This window comes from Takifugu rubripes, chromosome 16 (genome assembly GCF_901000725.2).
Source record: "Takifugu rubripes chromosome 16, fTakRub1.2, whole genome shotgun sequence".
NCBI lineage: Eukaryota > Metazoa > Chordata > Actinopteri > Tetraodontiformes > Tetraodontidae > Takifugu > Takifugu rubripes.
Genome location: NC_042300.1, coordinates 8,371,249 through 8,393,578, shown reverse-complemented (window position 1 = coordinate 8,393,578; position 22,330 = coordinate 8,371,249). Strand labels below are relative to the sequence as shown.

At 44.6% G+C, this 22,330-nt stretch overlaps 1 protein-coding gene across 3 annotated transcripts; it reads right to left on the bottom strand.

The window, feature by feature from the left end:
- Positions 1-317: 317 nt before the first annotated feature.
- ylpm1 (YLP motif containing 1) lies at positions 318-13,456 on the bottom strand. 3 transcript variants are annotated; one of them, XM_029849353.1, is made up of 23 exons: positions 12,646-13,456; positions 11,957-12,190; positions 11,788-11,817; positions 10,989-11,177; positions 10,391-10,893; positions 7,747-10,287; positions 7,466-7,592; positions 7,257-7,392; positions 7,098-7,187; positions 6,826-7,003; positions 6,695-6,718; positions 6,419-6,594; positions 5,784-5,938; positions 5,579-5,641; positions 5,333-5,452; positions 5,061-5,237; positions 4,888-4,971; positions 4,620-4,703; positions 4,462-4,533; positions 2,033-2,084; positions 1,144-1,262; positions 824-1,004; positions 318-596 (listed from the first exon to the last, which is right to left on the bottom strand). In XM_029849353.1, the coding sequence occupies exons 1-22, from the start codon at positions 13,162-13,164 to the stop codon at positions 858-860; spliced, it is 5,820 nt and encodes a 1,939-aa protein (XP_029705213.1). In that variant the 5' UTR covers positions 13,165-13,456; the 3' UTR covers positions 318-596; positions 824-857. The 3 variants fall into 3 exon arrangements, with proteins under 3 accessions (XP_029705213.1, XP_029705214.1, XP_011610360.2); XM_029849354.1 differs by having other exon boundaries at positions 11,957-12,187; XM_011612058.2 differs by lacking the exon at positions 6,695-6,718.
- Positions 13,457-22,330: the final 8,874 nt, after the last annotated feature.

Here is a 22,330-nt window from a genome sequence, read left to right as displayed (position 1 = left end):
TGTTTTCAGCTTTAGGCACAAGATTTCTGTTTTAATTTTAGATGTTCAAAGTCAGGAAATACAACAATAAGCAAATATTTACCTTCAATGATTAGTGTCAAACAGCTCTAAAGACTTACTGAAGTGACTAAATACTGAACATGAATATTTTGCCCGCTCAAAGTGTATTCAGCAGAGAAAAATATCATTTTATTCTTCCCCAAACTTTCAGGAACTAATATTTTATTATGAAAGTGTGCATTTGCTTACTGTTGTAATGAAACGCAAGTCGACTTTCAACAAGATGCAAAAAAAACATCTTAATAAAAGTTTCTAAGTCAGTGGTTTTTGGAGACTTTTATTAGTCTTTTCCAAGTATGCATGGAGCAAGAAACGGTGCTACAGGTGTACAGTACAGAAAGCATACGGAGTACAAAACAGCAGAAGATTGGCGGTAACATGATGGGGAAGCAGCTTTCATGTACAAACTACAACTCCACTGTGAGTTAAAAATAAGAACTAAAAAAACTATACTGCCTCTTGAATGAAAATACTAAGCATTTCGTTATTTGTTGTAGTGTTGCCACGACAACTCCGTTGACTCACATTCTGGAAACCTGCAGAAAGACACAAAAAAAGTAAAAATAAATCACAGATTTCCACAAATTCACGAGCACCCTTTGAACATCAGTTTAACTATAAATGTATGTTTAGACTTATCACAGAAATATTGGACAGTTTCTTTCAAAGAAATGGAGGAATAATAAACTAATTAAAGAACAGAAGGCTAAAAATCCCTTCAGTTACAGTAATATTAACGTGCTCATGATCAAACCAACCGTACCTGTCAGTGAAGGGAACAAGTTTACGTGATCTTCTTAGAAATACTTGGTACGGTTGAGAGCTCGCTGCGCCAGCTGGCCGCTCTCGTCCGTTATTCTGGCCCAGTCCGTTTGACCCACCACGAAGCCGATAGCGCGCTTTCGATCCGCGTCCTTCTGCTCTTCGAGGTCAGCCCATCGAACCTTGACAAGGACGGCGAACGGTGTTTATTCATGACCAGTGAGAATCATCTGCATATCAAACGTTTCACATGGAACCGGGTATTCCTGAGGCGCTCTCTGGTTAGCATGTTCCCCTCTCTGTCCCGCAGCTCAGCATTACCCTTTTCTTTCCTGGCTCAGACATGCGTGTGGCGTAGTCGTCAGGCAGCTGCAGGTAGTCGTCAAGGCCGACGTCCTCGCGCTTCCTCTTCCCGCTGCCTCCCAGCCCATCCAACTTGTCTGTACAAAGGGAAGAGAAGAGCTCAGATCCATGCTGAGCTCACAGGCTGTACAGGGACATCACAACATGACTGACTGCTCCTTTAACATGTCTACAAAAGGTCTTTCTGAAACGTTTCCATATTGTCTGGTACAAAACTATACATGCAGCAACAGTTGGCCAGATTTACTGTATGTACAGGTGACAATAAACATGGAGGTGGAGGTACGCCAACGCTGGGGTGTGTTAGAACAGGAGATTTAAAGACAGTAAAATAAAGTTTTCAGGAAAACAGGAGGTTGGAAGTCTGTTTGATTAGTCACTATTGCTGCATGCATGTTTTGGAGCCAGAGCTGCAGAAGCAATAAACTGTGCAGCTAAATATTCCCTTCCTTCACTTGTGTGATGTGTGTAGAAAACACACACAGCAGAAAGTAAATATTCAGCTGAAACCTTTTGCCCCTTCTCTGAAAGTGATTAAATCTCTACTTACAACAGGTCAACATAATTCAAGCTTCTTTTCTAATTCTTTTCAATAATGTCACAAGATTGTGTTTCCGTTAACAGCAATGAGGTACGACAAGGACGGTGGATGTAAAAAGTTTCATTCCCATTGAAAGCCACCTTAAATATGACAGCTTTGCATTAGAATGAGTGATGCAGCGTGGACAGAGTGGAGGACCACAGATGGTAGAACCGACAGATATGAACCACACAGCCATTATACTAAACAACTACCCCTCAACCTGGGCTAGATACTGGAAAACATCGAAGAAAAGGGAATACTTACCAAGTTTAGCCTCAGAAGTGTCCATCTCCCATTTGCTTTTTGGAATGTAGCCCTACATTATATAAAGAAACACTTCAGTGGTTAAAGATCAGAGGGAAACAGAGAGAGAGCAGCAGGAGCTGAAAGACAACAGTTTAGCAACAGCTGACTGACACATCATGACTTTCTGTGAGACACAATGAGCATGCGCTGGTTTGGATGCTGCTTCGGAGAAACTCCGAGGTAGCCGAGCTGGAGGAGCTCAGAGGTTCACCATCCATCAAATACAGCTAAGATAAGAGCAACAGGTTCCTAATTGGGGTTTAAATGGTCCATTAAGATGGAGGAAACCATTAATATTCATCACTTTCATTCAGGTGAGAGTGTATAAGTTCATTTATGTAAGTAAATGGTTTATGGGATCATCATTACAGGTGAGATTAAGAGTTTGCTGCTATACATAAAAAAGAAAAACTTCTTCAAAGCCAAAGTTTAATTGCAGCATGCTTTATCCACGTAGTGCTACTTTTACACTCCTCGCTGTTTGTGATGAGACATTTACAGCCATCTTCCTCCTGCTCAACATCATTCTCCCCCACAAACAGCCACAAACAACAGACGATCTACAGACGTCTGCGTCCGTCTCTCATCTACGGCTGCTCCCACGTCCAAGGACCAGCAGATGCTGCTGCTGCTTACGTTTACCGTCCTCCTTCATGTATCCAGCTTTTTCTTTTTTGCCTATTATAGTTGACACTCGATCTGTCTGTAGTCAAATCTCAGAAATGTCCCTACATCCTGGAGAAAGATGCGCTCAGGTGTGCCACGTTTGATAAGGAAACAGGGTGAAACGTGATAAGGTGCATTATAATCCTGTCCAGAGACAGCAAACGTGTCCGTGGGCACAGGAAAGAGTTTAGGAATACATAAAGGTATGATCATACTCAGAAATTAACTACGTCATTTGTAATGTCACATGGAGAGATCTTGTTTTTTTGTTTTTTTTAGAACTGGTAAAAACATTTGTTGATAGAAAATACAAAGGAGAGGAAAAGTTCTCCACTGTAAAATCTGAGACAAAAGCAAATTAAGAAAGTTAAAGGCTGCAGATTGCAGTTGTAATAATATTAACAACAATAATAACAGCAGTCTTCGTGTAAGCATGAAATTAAGTTTAAAGAAAATCGGTTTAAAGAAAATCAATTTCCACTTTAAACCTGCTTGGAAAGAGTAGAAAGGCCCAGTGATGACACACTATAAAAGTGTGTGTGAAACACTGTTCAGCATTTATTCATCTCTTTGAGCGCGGTCATATCCTCAGGAAGGCTTGTGACCAGTGCTGTTGCGGTCGAACTGGGATTTCATACATTTAAAAACGTCATTTAACCAGCTCAGTGACCTCAGCTCACTGAACCAGCATCCGTACTGGTACCAGGAATAAAAGCACAATGTGTCTGATTAGAAAGGCTGCTACAGACAGATTTGAACAGCTTGAATGCTGTTAATATTTTATCACCAGGTTTTCTTTTCCAATTTCACGCGTGTGCTGTTTAGTTAGATCAAAATTAACCCTTTAAAAGAAACAAGACTGATATGGCTTAAAATTGTACCATTTTAATAAATATTAGAGCCCCTAAATACTTTAGTCAGGTGAATAAAATGTACAAGTACGATGGCGATGCCAAAAATACGTCAGACTGAGCATTTAATACATCCACCTTCACTCCAGGGTGATTCTGATGCTTTAAACCAACTTGAGGAAGCTTTAGATGAATGTTGCTAAAATAAATTAAGTTCTTCTCTTTATATTTCCTGCTTCATGATGCACAGATGTGTAAATCTCTTATGGCTGACAGATTAACCGCTGTGGGAGCATCCTGCTAATCTGACCACTGCTCTAACAATGGCACAGCGCCACGGTTCTTTAGTATCATCTCTCGATGATAATTGTGATTTATGTTCCACCTATTGTTAATAATAAAACATGAGGTGTTTCCACTTCAGGAGTTCCTGGTAAATACTGGGGGCAGGATCTTTACAAGGGTTGTGTTGTGATAAGATACAAAACATGCACACCAACGGCCCCGTAAATTTACCCCGAAGTTCCTGCAGTGGAAACGTGCCCTCTATAGTGTGTGTGTGTGTGTGTGTGGCTGCTATGAAGTGAAGCCTCTCAGAGACCATATAGGATATGAGGGACATGTTAGGTGCCATTAAACACACGATAGGTTCAAACAAAACAAAACTTGATCGACTGTATTTTGAAGAATAAATAATAGCAACAAAACCAGCAGCCAATGCTGCTTTTGGCGACCGATGATGGAAGTGTCCTTACTGAAAACTAAACACAAATAATAAAATGTGTAATAAACTAGAACTGAAAGAATAGATTAAATATTGTGGAAATGATGCCACAATCACAGGACAAATGTAAGCTGTTTGTGTCCTACCAGATCACCCTCTTCTTCCTCTTCTTTTTGCTCCTTCAGCTCTTCATCGGGATTGAAGTCTTCCATTTCCACCTGTCAAGACGTGGACGACAGTTTAGGGGTCACGCTGGTGAAGGTTGGCATCATTAAACCGTGACTGTTGCGGTAGAGCACCGGACCTCTTCTATAGCTGCATCCTGGAGGAGGGACCGGACGTCCAAACGCATCATGTGACGAGGTGACGGCTCCCAGCTGCTGGACATCTGTGGACACAATCTGTGTTTAGAAACAGGCTGCACATGTGCTACAGAGAGGTCAGCAGTCGCCGTTTTAATGTGTTTCGCATCAAGGAACCTTTACTTTATTGTTGCTGACACTTTTAGAGACATGAGGAAGCGAGAATCTATTTTAAATTCAAACATTTAAGTGTCATTAACATGGACAGACCTTCATTATATCCTTCAGTGAGCGTCCATGGACATTTCTCTTAGCACAGGTCTGATTTTCTGCTGTGATTTCAGCCACATACACCTTGAAATAACAAAATAAGAAACTTCAGACTTTAAGTCCCATTTAGGAGAGGGAAAAGAATCTGTGACTTTATGACGACCACGTCTCACCTCAAACCCTTTGGTTTTAGCGGCGCTCCAGAACTGTTCGAAATGTTTAACTCTGTCATTAATCGAGTCTAAAATGATGAAAGGGAAAAAGCCATCGTCCAGGGTTTTCTTGAACGTTTTAAGCATGCTGCTGCGGTAGGTGTCCTCCATTTCTGGCTCATACTCAAATTCCAGGACCTGCAAGAGGTATTGTTTGGAATATTTAGAACCTTACAACTAACACAACAGGGTAAAGGATTCTAATTAGTGTTGCTGTTAATGTTTGAACTCACCTTGGTTTTGACCTTCCGCCCCGTGTCTGGATCTTTCTCAACTTTCTCAACCTCTGTCATGAAATAATCATCCAAAACGAGAACTCTGGGGGGCGCGCCACCACATTCCACTTCCTTGTCCTTAAGATGTTACAGATAACCACAAACAACCGTTTAACCATATGTACATGATTTAGTAAAATGTGAACAAAGCATTATTCTTAACATTGAATCAATAAATTGACGATTAGACATGATTTCACTTACACGTATGAGCTTTGCAACGTGGCTTTTTCCACTCCCTGGAAGTCCTCTCATGATGATAACAATCTGTACGAAATTTCATGAAAATGAGCACTTGTACATTGTACAACACTATATTCTGACTTTTATTTTCCAGCCCCATTAACTTGCATGTGTTCTGCACCTTTATCAATAATGAAGGCCAAGATATAGCAAATGAGTAACGTACCCTTTCAGGTCGAGATGATCTGCCGGGCAGCTTCAGGATATCGTCGATGTTCTTGATTTCTGGCTTCTTCTCCACTCGTGGGGGCGGCTGAGGTGGCGGTGGGAGGGGCGGTGCAGGGGGAGGCCCTCGTTCCTCTGGGTAATTTCTTCTGTCCACTGTAGCATATTTTGAAATTCAAATATTTGTTTAAGTCGACTTCACTGGTTACATATGAAGGGTGACCTGACGTGAAAGTTTTGGACCATAAGTCTCCAGTATTTCTGATCAAAGAAGGAAGGGGGGGGGGGTTGCAAGGCTGCACAGAGAATTTCCCCATCACATCTTTGCTGATTTTCTAGTCATTGGCTTAAAGAATTGGACAACGAGCTCAAAAATCCTGTTCAGGATTTAGACCCTGGAGCTACGCAATGTCAAAAACAGCAGGGACCCTGACCGGCTGTTACACAACAGCTGAAGGTATACACAAACATACACGTCTATGATAAAGGATCGATTATTTCTAAATTTCTAATTATTCCTAAATTGGGCGTCAGTATCAAAGCAAAGTTTACTCAAATATTAAGCATTTTAATTTATAAAATGTTAACCTTGTACAACTCAATTCTTGCTGAGGTAGACGAGCTCGCCAAACATACCGTATGGTGACGTGCTGTGGCCAAATCGCTCAGGTACGATGCGATCATATGGGGGTCTATCGTAGCCAAGTCTTCCAAAATGCTCCTCTCGGTCGTGACTGCTACTTCGCTCCCGCTCTCTGAGATCCCGATCTCGTTCCCTGTATCCTGGGCGTAAGGACGTTCCCAGCGGTGATCTGCAAAAAGGGGGAGAAATAACAGCTAAAGTTTGGTTTTGCCAGTGGAACTACTTGCCTTTAACTAACACACTGAGGTCTATTCACAATGGAACGGTACCTTTCTTCAACCATGGAATGTATGCTTGAATTAGAGATAGACAAATAGAACAAAACATGACACATTCTGACAATCTAAATGTCCCTACAATATGGGAGGAAGATGTCAGAAGCACCCAGGGAACATGGTACCTGTCGTCTCTCTCTCTTGGGTAGCGATCCCTCTCGAATCTCTCCCTTTCATATTCAGGCGGGAGCTTCTCCCTGTACAACTCCCTCTCTCTGCCGTACTCTCGGCGGTCCAAGTAGGGGTCCGGACGTCTCTCATAATACGGGTCTCGGCTGTAAGGATCTCTTAGGCCAAGAGGTTCTAAGAAAATAAAAGCAGTGTTAATTGGAGCTGAAAGAAAACTGGAGCCAATTCAGCTCAAAGAAAGAAGAGTATTTAAAAAAGTGAAGCGTACCTTTTTCGTAGCCTCTGTCCATGGGCACCGGGTCTGGCCTCAAAATTATCCTCTCACCGTAAGAGATCCGCTCAACAGTAGCTCCGGGCTCTGAGACATGGAGTGATACCATCAGCAGCGTTTTAAAAGCACACTAAATGTGAGGCACATTATCCATACCATGTCCATGCCCATAATCCACAGTTTTTGGCATCAATGTCGATATCGATGATGCAGAAATAGGTGGCTGGTAATCGGTAGCAATGGGCTTTGAATCTAACGACTCAGCAGTGGTGTGGGTAGATGCAGTCATTCCCTAAAGGTGTGAGATTAAGGGAGGTTTAACCGACAGGTATAATTAGGATAGAAAATGACTGCCTTTATCCCACCTTCAAGACATCTCTGACATCTGGTGGAATTTCCAAACCGAGAAGACCAGCCGGAAGCTGTTCAGGCAGGATATCAGCTGATGCATGTTGAGGTTCAGGAACAAGCGTCTTCCCCTCCTTCATTTCCCTGCAGAGCCAGAATAATATAAATAAAAGCTATGGAGGTCGAGACAAAATAAACATTTCAAGACTATAGTGCAATTATCAACGACAGCAGTCAAGTGACATTTTGTGTTAATGGCAAATAATGTAGGAATTAATGACAAAAGATGAAACAGTACCTGATTAGTTTAAGCTCTTGGGCAGCTTTTAAAATAATTTCGTGCTGATGCTGGGACAGAGCGAGCACTTTTGTGTCACTTATTGCTGCGGCAGAATCAACAGTGTTTTCTGGCAGGTTTGTTACCGGTAGTGCAGGAGGTATTCTGTCCAAGGGAGGCTCTTCCCTGCCCTCCCCATATCGCGCTCTGTGCTCCTCATAATCAGCAGGATACCCTCTCTCTGCTGGTGGAGGGATTCGCGAAGATCTTTCCCACTCTGAAAGCCGTGGGGGATACGGGTGTTCGGCCCGGTATTCGCGGACTCTTAGTTCTCCCCTACCCCTGTCAGGCTCACCATGTGCATAATCTCTTACGTTTTCCTCCCGCCAAGGTCCATCTCTGTAAGGCTCTGATGGTGGTATGCGAGGTGGGTAGTCTCTAATGGAAGGAGGATCTCTGTCCCATTCCGACTCGCGGTGCTTGGGATCATCCCGATAGTCTTCTGATGGATAGTCTTGTTTTAGTCGCCGACGATGATAATCATCTTCCCCGTGACCATAATCCGCAAAATAACCCTCCTTGCATCCTTCTTCAAATCCCTCGGGTTTTGAACCTGGTCGCCACATACCTCTTGCCATTCCTCTGCCCACAGGCCTCCTCCTCACCCCTCCTGAATCCATCATATCATGTGGAGCCCCGGGACGGCCTCTGCCATGTGGCGGTTGCCAACCTATATCGCCCTCTATACCTTCATCATACAATGGCTTCTCCATAGAATTTACTATTTCATGAGGTGTGGGTGGGATGCGGCGCCTACCTCGTCCATCAGGATGCATTGGATGACTATTGGGTTCGTGTTCATGGTACATGAAGGGTCTTGTTGGAGCCATCTCAGGATCTTCTACATCACCTTCATGCCCTAATGATTCGTGATTCATTGCTCCCTGTGCTGGGTGAGAGGGGCGCCCTCTTCCTTGGTGCATAAAGCCAGGATGACCACGAGGGGGGCGACCTCGACCAGGAGGAAATGGGGGTCTCATGCCTCGCACTGGAGGTGCCCATTCTCCCCAATAAGGGTCCATTTCCTCCTGGAACTCAAATGAGTCATTTTGTTCCCAATGTCCCTCCATTGGCTGTCCTCTTCCAATTGGACGTGGTCCTCCACATCCGCCAAGTAGCAGTCCTCCTCGAGCCATAGGTGGACCTCCACGAGCCATAGGTGGACCTCCGCGAGCCATATGTGGACCTCCTCGAGCCATATGTGGACCTCCTCGAGCCATGGGTGGACCTCCTCGAGCCATGGGTGGACCTCCTCTCAACATTGGTGGTCCTCCTCGTGCCATTCGCAGTCCACCTCTTCCCATTGGTGGACCCCCTTGACCAAATGGAGGTCCCCCTCGACCAAATGGAGGTCCCCCTCGACCCATAGCTGGACCACCCCTTGCCATTAGAGGACCACCACTGCCCATAGAAGGCCCTCTCCTCATCATGGGTGGCCCTCCTCTCCCCCTAGATTGTGACCCTATTCGTTCTTCATCATAATACTCTTCCTCTGGTGGGAAGTATTCTTCTTCTGGCATCCAATATTCTTCAGGAGGCATTTCAGACTCTGCATCACCATATTCCCCATATGAAGGATCTTGCCAACTGTAATTCTCATGTTCTTCTGACGTCTCCATGTCTTCTTTAGGTGGCATATGTTCATATGAATTGCCCATGTTCTCCCCGGGTGGTACATTTTTTGGTCCCCTGATCTCTCCATAACCCATCTGCCCACAACCACGTCCTCGTGCCTGGGGCTGGCCGCGCCCTATTCCAGCTGTGTTTATTGACAGATCTGGCATTGATGACACCTGGTCTGAAGATTGTGGTCGTGATGGAGCCATTGGGGGTTTGTTGTTGTTTGCCAATATTGCTTCCTTCTGCTGGGGATTCTTCTCAGCAGCTGTACTAGCAGCAGCAGGAGTGGTTACTGTAGGCTTGGACTCAGTAAGTTGAGGTTTTACAGTACTGTTCAGAGCAAAACTCTTTTTAGCGTCACCAGGCTTTGTGTCTGCCTGTAATGTCTGTGGTATAGGGTCACTTTGAACAAAGAAGTCATCACTTCCCAACAGGTTATCATCCGTCATATCCTCAACTTTGATCTTACTGTCTGGCTCTGCCTTGGTCTTTCCTTTGTCTGACAGCAATTCACCAGGAGACTTTCCCGTTGTCTTAGAATCCACAGACTCAAGCTGTTTCGGGACCGAATCCTCCTCAGTTTTTGGAGTTTGCTGGGAGATGACTGGGTGTTCAAATCCATGTGGCGGTGCAGGGTGCCTCGGGGGCTGTTCAAATCTGGCCTGCTGTCCAAATCGAGGTTGATCAAAACGCTGTCTGGGTTGGTCAAATCTCGCGGGACCATCAAAACGGTGTTGCGGTTGGTTGAATCGATGCGGGGTGTTAAAGCGCTGTTGGGGTTGATCGAACCTCGGTGGACCATCGAAGCGCTGCTGAGGCAGGTCAAGTCTTGGAGGACCATCGAAACCTGGCTGCGGTTGGTCGAATCTGGGGTTGTTTCCACTATGATCAGGGGGATAATAAAAGTGATAAATGAATCATTCCAAATATATGGATTTTCTAAAAACATCCGGCAATAACAGGAATATATGTTGGAAAAAATTACCGTGGAGCTCTGATATTATTGAAGCTTTGCGGTTGAAAGTTTGGAGGACCCTGGGTTCTAGGTCCACCTCCTCTAACAGGTGGCCCCGCAGTCGATTCTAAATGTTGCCCAAACCCAACACTGGGTCGTGGACCTTGAGGTCTGGGTGCAATAGCAGCAGGTGACTGTTGCATATCTGGCCTCACCGGCTGCTGCTGCATGTGCAAGTCTTTTCCTGGAAACGGACCGTACTGTCCCATCATCCCACCACTATACTGGCTCGAAGCAAAAGGCACCATGGCAGTGAGAGTGGCCACCCGCTCCTGAATGTGTGCATTTGTGGCGTTCATCTGCTCCTGCCACTGTTTCCACTGGAGCTCATAGTCTTGCAGTTGGTCTTTATGCTGATAAGTCTGGAACTGCTCATGCCAGAGAACAAAGGAGCAATTCCACTGTTGGAATAAAGGTGTGAACTGCTGCTGCTGCTTTTCGTAGTGCCTCAACTGCATTTCAACAGACATCGACTGTAAAAAAGATAAATACAAAGTTGAATTATTCTTATTATTATGGTGTTGGGCCACAGTAGCAAACTACTTCTGGCTAAAAAAGTTCTACCTACCTGTGGATTGAAAGGCTGTTGAATCAGTTGTTGGTATTGTTCCAAGATTTGCTGGAGCTTTTCATGGTGTTGCATCAGAGCCTGGTACTGCATGTTTGCCCTCTGCTGCTGCACCTGCTGCCATTGTGCTGCAGCAGCCTGTAACTGCTGGAGACGTGCAGCTTCCACTGGGTCTGGTGGTGCTGCTGGCTGTGAAAATATAGAGTAGGACTGATGCCAAACAGTATATCCTCAATCAAATGTATTATAGTTGGTGCATTTTGTTGAGGGGGAATGGTACTACTGATGGCAAGCACCGTGTTCAACTGTAATTCAACTCAGAGAGTACAAGGGTAGCAGATGTTGGTGGCAATGACATTGCTTTCATGACAACAAACCAGGGGCGCACAAGGCATTACAGTACTTTAGACAGAGTTTTTGGCTAAAGCTTTGACATAAGCCCTGTAAATATTCCTAAAGGCTTGTCAATCAACACTGTTAAAGGTTAGGGTTATGCCACATGTAGGATCTTAATAACTGCCTTGGGGAGCCGCAATATTCATTAGTCCAATAAAGAATTGGTCGATCAGGGTTTCAACAAATCATTTTGGGTGATCTTGTCACAGGGAGCAGGTAAGTGTCAGATATTGGCATCAGCTCAAAAATCCTTCATTGGGTATCACAAACATTATCTTGTAATTCGGACTGAGTATGTGGGACAATGAAGATAATGCAGAAAATCATTGTTTTGATTTTCAAGAGCAATAAAGGTGAAGATGAGTGAAGAGCATGATGACGGGCGACTGGTACTGAGACTTACTGTGTCCGTTGTTTTTTCTACATTTTCTCTCTGTAAATTCATGAAATTGACACAATCAAAGTTTGGAACCATTAATCTAACAGACGATATACAATAAACTTTGAGTAAAAACCTCTGTTTTAAGTGACTGTACAGGGGGACAATTTCATGATACTGGAACTGGACCTACCTTTAAGTCCTCGGGAGGCAGGGGTGGAGCAGGGGGCTCTTCCTTTGGAGGAGGTGGAGGAGGTTTTCCTTTCGTTGGCTCAGATGGAGGAAGAGGAGGAGCAGAAGAAACCAGTTCCACAGGCAGAGGTGGTGGCCCAGAACCATCACCATCGTTCTGGTTGTGTTTGGATTTTTCTTGCTTTAATTTCTGGAGATTGTCAAGATGCTTTTTGTACCAAAGATGTTGTTGCTGCTGGAAGAAGAACCAGACAATATGCACTCATTTAGAGCCTGTACATTTAACAGGTTGCTAATCTTAAACCATGATTTGGTTGGCTGCCACAGATTTATCCTGATGTTTTCACCCTGTAGCTCATGTGTACAAATATAATAATGGAATCCAACAGCAACTTCACAATAATCTCACAAGGCAACACCGATTTACAATAATCAGATTTGTTCAAATACCCATTGCATGATGTACTGTAAACTTTTGTAGCATCTATCAAAGACTACATTTAAATTAATCTGTTTCATGTTTAACTAATGGTGACAATGCATGGCTTCCCTTTAGTTAGATATCTTATTTTATGGGGTATTTCAGCACAAATCACAACCATTTTCTACACTTAAACACACTGGCAGATGAATGAAGAGGTGGAGTTGATGTTAAATAAAGATCTGATGTGATTTAATACACGATGTTACCTGCAATGGTAAACTCTTGTCATCTTCTATCTTGGACAAATGGCCTATGGTTGCTTCAATTTGATGACAATTGTTATCCGGTGATTTCAACAAATGGGGCTCTGGAGGAGGAGGGGGGCAAGGTTGTGGCTCATTTGGCTGTGGTGGAGGCGGAGGAGGCTGCCGTTGAACAGACGATGGAGCAGCGGGTTCGTCTTGCTTATAGCCCGCCTGTCCCGGTTGTTCTGAATTCCACGAAGGGCCCGGAAACCCAGCAGGGGCCGGGGCTCCAAAAGGACTAGCGTGGTTACTGTGGTGCAACACAGACTGGAGTTGTTTCTGATGCATCATTTGCAGCTGCTGCATCTGCTGAAGATGTTGCTCCTGTAAGCTGGAGAACAGCGAGCCACCGGACGGCGCCTCGAAGCCGCCGAAACCGGAGCTTTGCTCACTGGTTGGACCACCCGTCGGCTTACGAGGTCCAGGACCTCCATAGTTCTGCGAAAATTGTCCTCCAAAATTTCCCCAGGAGGGGTACATCCTCTAAAAAGATTGGTAGCGTACAAAGGATCCGTGCTCGCCCACAGCTATAAAAGCTAATGCTAAACGTTTATAAGGGTTGGACTACAGGCTCTACATTTTCATACCCTAATTAAGTAAAATTACACTAAATAACACAATAAGCAATATTACCGCAGCTATTATTAAAGCATAAAGTGCCGTTATAGATATAAACTATCCAGGATAGCGTTTTTCCAAACGCTTGAAATAAGGTACATTATACCACCGAAGGCCATAAATGTGGCGCTCAATGATGACGTGTACCCACGTCATATCCCAGCGACTTCCTCCGGACTGGTGTTGCTCCAATCTTAAATGGCCCCTATGAAGCCAGGGCGATTTAAGTGGATAAATAATGTGCGTCGTTTTTAATGTCATGTTTTTTCATAAACCGAGCAGTAACTTGTTCATTACACATTGATTTTAAATAAAAGGACGAGACATTCAAACAAACATCCACCACTTTGGCAATTGTCAGGTTGGGTTTTGTATGAATAAACACTGTTAATTTTGTTGTGATTTCCAAACGCCTAAATGAATTTAATTATTATTTATTAAAAATGATACACAGCGAGAGCTCGGATTCTTCTGCACATTATAAGCCACAAGAGGGAGACATTTACAAGCACTTGCTGCAAGGACAAAGAAAAAAACTGGAAAGATAACACAAGAACAATATAGCATAACAACAACAATAACAATACTAATAATAATAACTTTTGTTATCTTATGGAAGGATACAAATAGTAAACTTAGTTTCATTAATAAATGCAATTACTTAGATTAAAAAGATATGTTCCCTTTTAATCTGAAATAAATAACTTCCATAGAACATATTCATAAAGTATTTTAGGACCAACTGTTTGAGTTCAGATGGTTTGTTATTGGTGGGAGTGAAAGTACTTAGATATAAAAGACCACTGACTTTAGGCTGCCCTTGATGTCTGATACACATAATAGTATTTTTTCTTAAGATCACCAGTAAATCTGTATTAATTTTGACCAGAACCACTTAAAAAGAATCGTTAAAGCGGATTAATCAGGCCCGTCTTGTTTAATGTCTTGCGTTAATTAGTTTGTCAGCAGTGTTTTAATATCAGCTAATGACTTCATATTTCACTGATGACATTAAAGGGGTGTTAAAAGAGGGGAAATGGCCCATTCAGGATTCCGTTCTTTCGCTTAAGACGCCCTCAATGTATAAGACAAGGTCACAGAGGCCTAGCCTTTAGGGAGAGACACATTATCAGGGGATGGGAACCGGGAAAAATCCCATAGAGGAAGCTCTCTCCCCTCTAAAACAGCACGGCGGGCACAATGTGATACAGTAAGAACAATACACTGCAGAGGGAATTCATGATACAGCTTAAGGCAGTCATGGTGTATTGGATGGCAGAAGAGTCCCACAGTGTACAATAATCTGAGGTATGGGAGCTAACGCCTGATGCAGGCTGCATGAAAGAAGCCAGCCACATTAAGGTGATTATTATTATTATTTTTTTAAAAACACAGGCCCAGATATTCAGTCAGAAGTTTTCCCCTTTTCAATCTTCATCAGCACTTTCTAAAGCTTTCCAGGGGAGAACAAAGAAATCAGAAATCGTAAAGTTGTAGCTCACAGTATTGAGGACACTGCATTTTCTCTGTGATGAAAATCCTATGTTAAACAAAATGCTCAATGGAGGCTAATGGATCCCGAACAAGCATGCACTGCTTCCAAAATGCTTTGTTTGACAAATCAATTTTCCCATAACCCGGTGAGGAGAAAAGTGATGCAGATTGATCGCCCCCCCCTGACTTTGTTTCCAGAATATTGTTTGATGGCTGGATAGATTAATTGGTATGACATTTGAAAGCCTTCTCCTGACTGTCAGCATCCAAGCCTGCACACGCCAATCGAACCCTGGTCTAATTGTCTCCTCTGTAATACCTCACTTCACAAATTAGACGCTGCCTCCGCAAACTATTCCCAATGTTAAGACTGGAACACCATCACACCGCACAATCAGGGCCCTGGTTTGAATAGGAGGTGATGCTGTGCTGATAAGATAGAGAGCATTAAAGGGCATCACACAGAGTGCTGCGCCAGCATCTTCCTCTCTGCACAAATAACAAATAAAACCCCTGCAGCCGCTGCAGGTAAACACGCCTCAGACCTGGCGTGGAGAAACAAGAGGAATCATCATTTACAACAACGTGTTGTAGATTTAATATGCTCTGAAAGCTATTTAAAGATTGTACCCAAATGTTTTTTAGTTGCATGATGGGTGATGGAGTTTGTTTACCTCATACTTATATTCATCGGCTGTACAAAGTTTCTGATTCTCCAAATTGAATCTACTGTAAATGTGTAAAGCCTAGTTAAAAGAGTGTAAGATTTTAATCACCTTGACCTTTTACGATTAAAATCTTCCCTCAAGTCAGCACCAAACCAAAAATGGAAATGAATTTAAAAAAAATCCCTAAAACCGTCCAAATTTTTTTTGCTCCATTTGGATATGAAGCCAAAATTTCACTATATCAAGCAAAACCGTAGTTAGGGGATAGTGTGAGTGTGTGTGTGAGTGTGTATGAGGGGGTCTTTCATCTACAATTCATCACCATTTATTTATCACTCACAATGACTAATTGCCTGACTTGACCAGGATTTCGTAGGCCGGGTCCCTGGCAGGGCGCTCTGCTCGGCTACCCGCCTCCTTTGACTCGCCGCGCCTCCCTATCGCCCCCCAGCACACCCACTCCCCATTGAAAAACTGTAATTGAATGAGTTTATGTCGTCAAATTGATTAATCATATTAATTTGTACTTATTAGCTGGCCGGTTGAAAGCGATGACAATTAGATTAATGAAATGACTCCGTTTCCTCTGTCCACATCATATTCTCCACCATAACGAACCACAAGAAAAAAAGCATAGAAAAGGAGACTGTTACGACAAAATTAGCAATCAAGATTTGCCTGCTAATTGAATGTCCCCCTTTATTAATGGCAAGGTTTGTGAAAAGACCTTGAGAATATTAACAGATTAATTAAGCGATCCACATTAAAGGGGTAATTTTTGCTCACATTTGATCTGAAAGTTTACACTGTAAATGCTAAAATAAATCTATTACACATTATTTTTTATTAAAAGTGGTTTATCACAACACCTACACCCACCACACCCTTTATTACAATGTAATAGATGTGTTATTTTATCTCTGTATATATCCCAACAATGCTTTGACAATATCTTTATTTGTCGCAGCTTGTTGAGATGATGAAGAGGCTCCACTCATAAAATGTTGCCTGGTCGGAGGAACTTCCCTGACCACATATCCCTTCTGCTGGGGGGGGTGCATGTCCCCACGTCCCCTGAGGGGCCATGACCATACATTCATCATGCCCGTTTGGCTGATGTGGAAAACAAAATCCATATAAATATATGTAAATATAAGTAAACAGAGTGAGAGATCTCTGCTGCTGATAAACTGCTTTGAATTTCATTACGCAACAAACTGTCCGGCAGTTACAAACGACACTGGCGCAGGAGAGGTGATCGCCGGCTATGATAAAGATGAAACGCAATCGTTTACGCCACTATGAATCTGATGGTAATGTCCACACTATTAGAAAAGACGATAAGAGCATTTATGACTATTTGCTTTGTGTCAGGAAGGGAAGTGGGCTGCCTGATTAATATGGCCGGCCGGCCTCGGGTTTAACAGACTCAACTGTTAAATACAACTTACACAGGTTTTTATATGCTGTCGCGCAGGTGAGATAAGCAGAAATATGAGCAACACCTTCCCTATAAGGCAGGATATGCAGGCTGTGCAAATGTACGTGAGTAATGTTTTTGTTTTTGCTCCATGGCAAGATGCTATCTGCCCCTGTGCTCCACGCTAAAGTGTTAAACAGGTGGTTAAAAACATATAAATCTTGCTGCAAAATAAAAATACATATTTATATCCCAACGCACAGGGAATACCACTCCTGTATTTACAGGCCCGGGAGACAAAGGTTTGGGTATGGGAAATGTACAGACTTGGGGACAGATCAAGAAAGTGCTAATTTGAGCTAATTGAATTGAGGCCGGGTGGATGTGGAGAAAAAGACGCTGACTCGGCATCCACGGTGGTCCTGGTGTAATATTTCAGTCCCGATGTCCTGCGGACAGGGTCCGAACAGCTCTGTGCAGAACGTATCGACGGGCGTCCGTGTTAGACTTGATCACATGCTACAGCACCAGTCAAAGGCCATCGGTGGTCCGAGCGTCCTCATCGGCAGCATCTGTCTCCTCTATTTACACAGTCCATCCCCTTTAAACTGGGCTATTGATCCTGGCCTAGGTCACGGAGGTTTGGCATCAAGGTAGGAGTAGAGGCGGAGGAGTGGAAGAGCAAAGCCAGAGGAGGATGAGAGGACGCAGAGGAAGAGGGTTCCCTGGAGGATCACCATCGCCAGCTCCTTCTTATTTAGCATTTGACCCTGGTCTTGGCTTTACCGCTCAATGTGGCTGCATTATTTCCAGCATGTAGTCAATGGCTGCCGATATTTTAAGTGAACACTTGTCACTGCTCCTCAACAGAAGCTTAAGGGCGCTCTCTACAAACAGAGCAGATCCATGTGAGGTCAAAGGTTTTATTGTTCTCTAACAGATCATTATTTTCCTACATATTCGATATTTAAAAGACACCGACAACAGGCAGATTTTCACACGAGTGGCTCCGGTCCCCCCCAGCCTCCCCGTGCGCGCCTCTGCACCCGCCGTTTACGAGGCCTGTTGCTCCGCTCCATTAGAAATGACGCTGCCAGCGCAGAGCCGATAAACCATCTGGTCAGGCTCCGGAAACAGATCGGCTCCTCATAATGGAGTGAAGAAATAAAAGCAATTAATGTCACATTAGCGCATCAGGAATAAGGCCTGAGAGAATCAACCCAGATGCATCCTGGTAAACTTTCCCTCCTGGATAATTCAAGAATATTTTTCAGAATAGAAATAACGAATGACTGATTTTTGGCCAGTGGCCAGTCTGGGGCAGCGAAACAAGCTGCTGTAACACTGATATGCAGCATTATCAGGCTATAAAACTGACCTGCTAAATGTGTTAGCTGCATTAGCATTTATTTACACGCTGTGTTAAAACTGCTTTGGCAGGAGAACAGCTTATCCATCATGCACTATGTTTGTGCGTTAGCTGCTAATTTTATTTATGTGCTTTGTTAATGTTGGTTAATCTTTCAGGTGTTTACTGTTATAAACACCAGTGTGACGTCTGCAATTAAGCGCGTCGTTGGAAAGCGTAGCTGTGGCGGTAGCTAGGGACTGAGGCTGTTGTCCAAAACAAAAACAGTTGGATAAGGTAAAATCAAACAAGGTAATTTAGATAGATTTCATTTATGGATAGACCTTTACACAAGAACAACAAAGTCTCTGTTTTAGCTCAAAAATGGCTGATACACTCTGTTTAAAACCCGTTTTTCATTGTAAAAACAGCGCACGTGGACATTAATAACTTGCCGAAATGACCTTTTTGGTAAACTTCAGATCGGCCGTTGTTATAACAGTTTTGGTGATCGTGGTTATATAATAGCTGCTCGTCCTCAAGCCCACACATTACCGTCCTGACCTCCATCACTCTCCGTTCTTTAAACTTCACAGGATAATGGCCTTTTGTCTCAGGAGCCCTACAACAAAACAATGCAAGTCCTCGCTGAGTCGGGGGCGTTGAGAGGCGCCTTAATTGTTGTCTTCCCCCGTGCTTAATCGCTAAAAGCACCAAAGCAGTGTCATTGCTGTTTAATTCCATCATGCTATGCTAATTACGCCGTGTTAATAGAGGTTTTTCTGTTGTGGCGTCACACTCGTTAACTCAGAAGTGACGCTGCCCTTAATTGAATGGGAGGCCAACGAGTCACTTTCCTCTGATTAAAGTTTATTAGCTCTTCATACATCAGCTAACACAACACGTGTGTTCACCACAGCGTGCGTCTGCTACCGGCAGGGACACGTGCACATCGAGTGACCTTGATGCCACGGCAGCTTGGGCAGCGGGCAAACTGGGACGGACTGGTTTGGGATCACAAACAATGGAGACCAGTGGGATGTGGAATGGAGGTTCTCCAGGTCCTCTGAGGAGGACAAGTCCATACAGAAAACCAGTTTATAGTTGAAAAAAAGACAAGAAACAACTGTGAAAGTTTGCAAATGAAGCCAGTTTTCCAAGACTGGGAGGAAATTCTCAAAACTGAAGAATTTCCCGAGAAATTCAACAAAGATTCCTGGAGTTCTCATACCTTAAGGTGAAGGAAGGCTTATAATCTCTGCATTTCATTGATAATAAATGCAGAAAAATGAACTGGGAGGGAAAACAAGGAGTTTTTCCCTCCAACTGGCCTTTTCTGGCCTCCTTAAACACAGCAGCAGAAAGAACCTGAGCCACTAAAAAAAACAATTAATAAACTAAATTAACAACAAGGTGGTATTTGCTGAAAAACGATGTTAAGACCTGAAACTGTGGCGGCTGCTACACTCAAGTAACAACCACATGTATCAGAAAGACAAACACGCACAATAATTCCTCCACCTTTGCCGGAGGTGCTGCTGAGCTCTGGTGCAGATGCTACGTGTCTCTGTAGGTTTAATAAGGATCAGTCCGCAAAGGAAGCTCCACAAATCTCTGAAATGTCAGACACTGCGGTATCATCACTCACAGCAAATGGGCTTCTTTTCCCGGCGTCTCTCTTTTGTAGTTTTTTTGTTGCGATCCTCCTGGGACCCGCAGCCCGGCGCCGATGCCGCGGACTGATATGCAATTATTTAAAGCAGCTCTACAGAAGGAGAAACTTTCGGGTCAAGCGACGCGGCAAACAAACTTGAACCAACTTTATGTCGGAGCCGAGCCGACTCGTGTTGGGGAGGAGCGGAACCCCTGGTCCTCACTGTCGCATCTCCCACGTTTAAACCAGTTAACATCCGGCAGACCTTCATTTAACACCGGGCCCAGTGGAGACGCCGCTGCAGCTTTACAATCCCCAGCACCGCTGGTCCCACACCCACACGTGCCCCCAATTACCCTGCGAGCGCCACACGTGCAACATCATTAATAAGATCTACTAATAATGGCGGTGGGCTCCGCTGGCCGTGACTGAGATTTGACTAATTACTGTAATTGTATTGGAGTCATGCTCATTAAATATGAAAATTACGCTCTGTGAAATGGGTGGAATCGGAAGCGGGGAGGGCGAGGGATGAATTACGGAACCACTTCCCGCCAGCAGCTCGCACAGCTAGCTGCCACGCCCAGCGGCCTGGACGCAGCACAAAGCCTGGGCGCCTGTTTGCTGTTACTTGTTGCTCAACAACTCTCTTTAATCCATCACACCAGCGTTTACTCAAACACATTGAACGTATTTTTGTGTGCAGACCGGTGAAACCTTTAAGGGTTGCGTCGTGCAGTGTGAATTGGCGCAACTAAAATCCTCTTTATCTCACTCAGGGTATTTCTGGCAACAGTTTGTGATGGATCTACGCTCGTTGCACAGCAGGATGCGCCGGTGACTCTTCCCTGCAACTTTCCCTCGTACTTCTTGCCGTCATCTCGGGGGATTTGAGCAGCTGTCAGGAATCCAGAACCTAGACGATGGCGTCTGGGAGTGGCTACGTCCCAGAGGAGCAGAGCGTCATCTCCCCCCCCCCCTCCCCCTCCTCTGCCCTCCTTGAGTCTGCATGCTCAAGTTGTTTGGGAAACCTTGCAATGCAAATGTGATGCTTACCTTCACCGCCCAGCAACAGAACTGTGTCACAGTCTTTGGGGTGAAGTCGGCGGTTTTGTTGGAGGAGATATCGGCGGGTAAACAAAGCCTGATGTGGAGGTCAAATGCTAATGAGCGCTCCATTTGTGACGTCTGGCTCGCCCTAAAAGGCAGCATACCAACATAAACAGCAAATAAATCACCTAAATGTCCCATGAAGTGCTGGATTCAGAGAAGACTTTCAGTTATTTCATTTTTAAACCCTGAGGCGGCGACATACAGACATCTCCATTTTAATTTCATAGACTCGCACGACGCCACCGTGACATGTAATGTTACTAGCTTTAGCCGCGACCCTCGAACAGATGCACTGCCATGAAGGGTCTGCAGCTGTTGTGGGGCTTTAAGCCCCCCACACCCCCCTCCCACAGCTGTCCCCTCTCCGTCTGAGTCTGCCATGCAGAGCAGGCCGAGGGACAGACGTGACTGATGAAGTGCTGAAACACACCACCAGGCAGGTGGATAAGGGTCGCCACAGGTAGCCTAGCACGCCACCTCAACACCCGACACCCTCCTCCGCCGGTGCCTCCCGCCTATAGATGGTGCTACACTCACAGTGATGACACCGCGGCCTCTCTGAGGGCTGTCTGTCACCGGGCGCCACAGGCTGTACGGTCGCAGCCACAGAGAAAGGCACCCTTACCTGCCCTTGAGCCAGGCGACAGAGAGGGGGGTGGTTGAAAGAGTAGATTCAGCATGTATGCACGCCACAGGGGCCATAAATCACGACCTTGTTCATTTACACAGGGAGCATATTGATGGTTTCCCATCGCCTTCGCTCACTCACCTAGTTACATTGTCTAAGACAACACGGCTCAGGGTAAACGTGACTGACAGTTTACAGCCGATTCTCAGAGGAATAATCCCACCCCATGAGTCACAGCGAGGAGCGAGAGCGCGGCGCTGGAGCCGGGCCCGGCGCCGACAGCACAAGGTTGCAGCAGCAGCCATCGTGGATTCTCTGAAGGCTGGATGATTAACAGACTGCTGGAGTACAGACACGGCCAGGATTTACTGAGAAAGAGAGACGATTTGGAAGACAGAGGGTGGGGGCCGTATCCCGTTTGTGGTCTACAAGCCTGGAAACAGAGGAAGAACAGTGAGAAGAGAGAGGGAAGTTGGAACCATCCAACTATATGTGCTAAAAGACACCAGGACATCAGGTGACGATGCTCAGAAGACCTCAAACCCCCCCCAAATTTGCTCAGCTTAATGGCCAAACCAACAATCCATACGTTGGTCTCTGCTGCGCGTGTCAGTGATGATATGGGGTGTCGGGCGGAGCGGCACCAAGAGCGGATAAATAAAAACAAGGTCCTCCATATGTTTAATTCAAGCTGCTGTGCAGA

Excerpts from the sequence above, each read along its gene's own strand:
- ylpm1 (XM_029849353.1), bottom strand. The coding sequence starts at position 13,164 with ATGTACCCCTCCTGGGGAAATTTTGGAGGACAATTTTCGCAGAACTAT. Across the intron at positions 10,894-10,988 it reads AACAGCCTTTCAATCCACAG|TCGATGTCTGTTGAAATGCA; the intron begins GTAGGTAGAACT and ends TCTTTTTTACAG. Across the intron at positions 5,453-5,578 it reads ACGTTGCAAAGCTCATACGT|GACAAGGAAGTGGAATGTGG; the intron begins GTAAGTGAAATC and ends TAACATCTTAAG.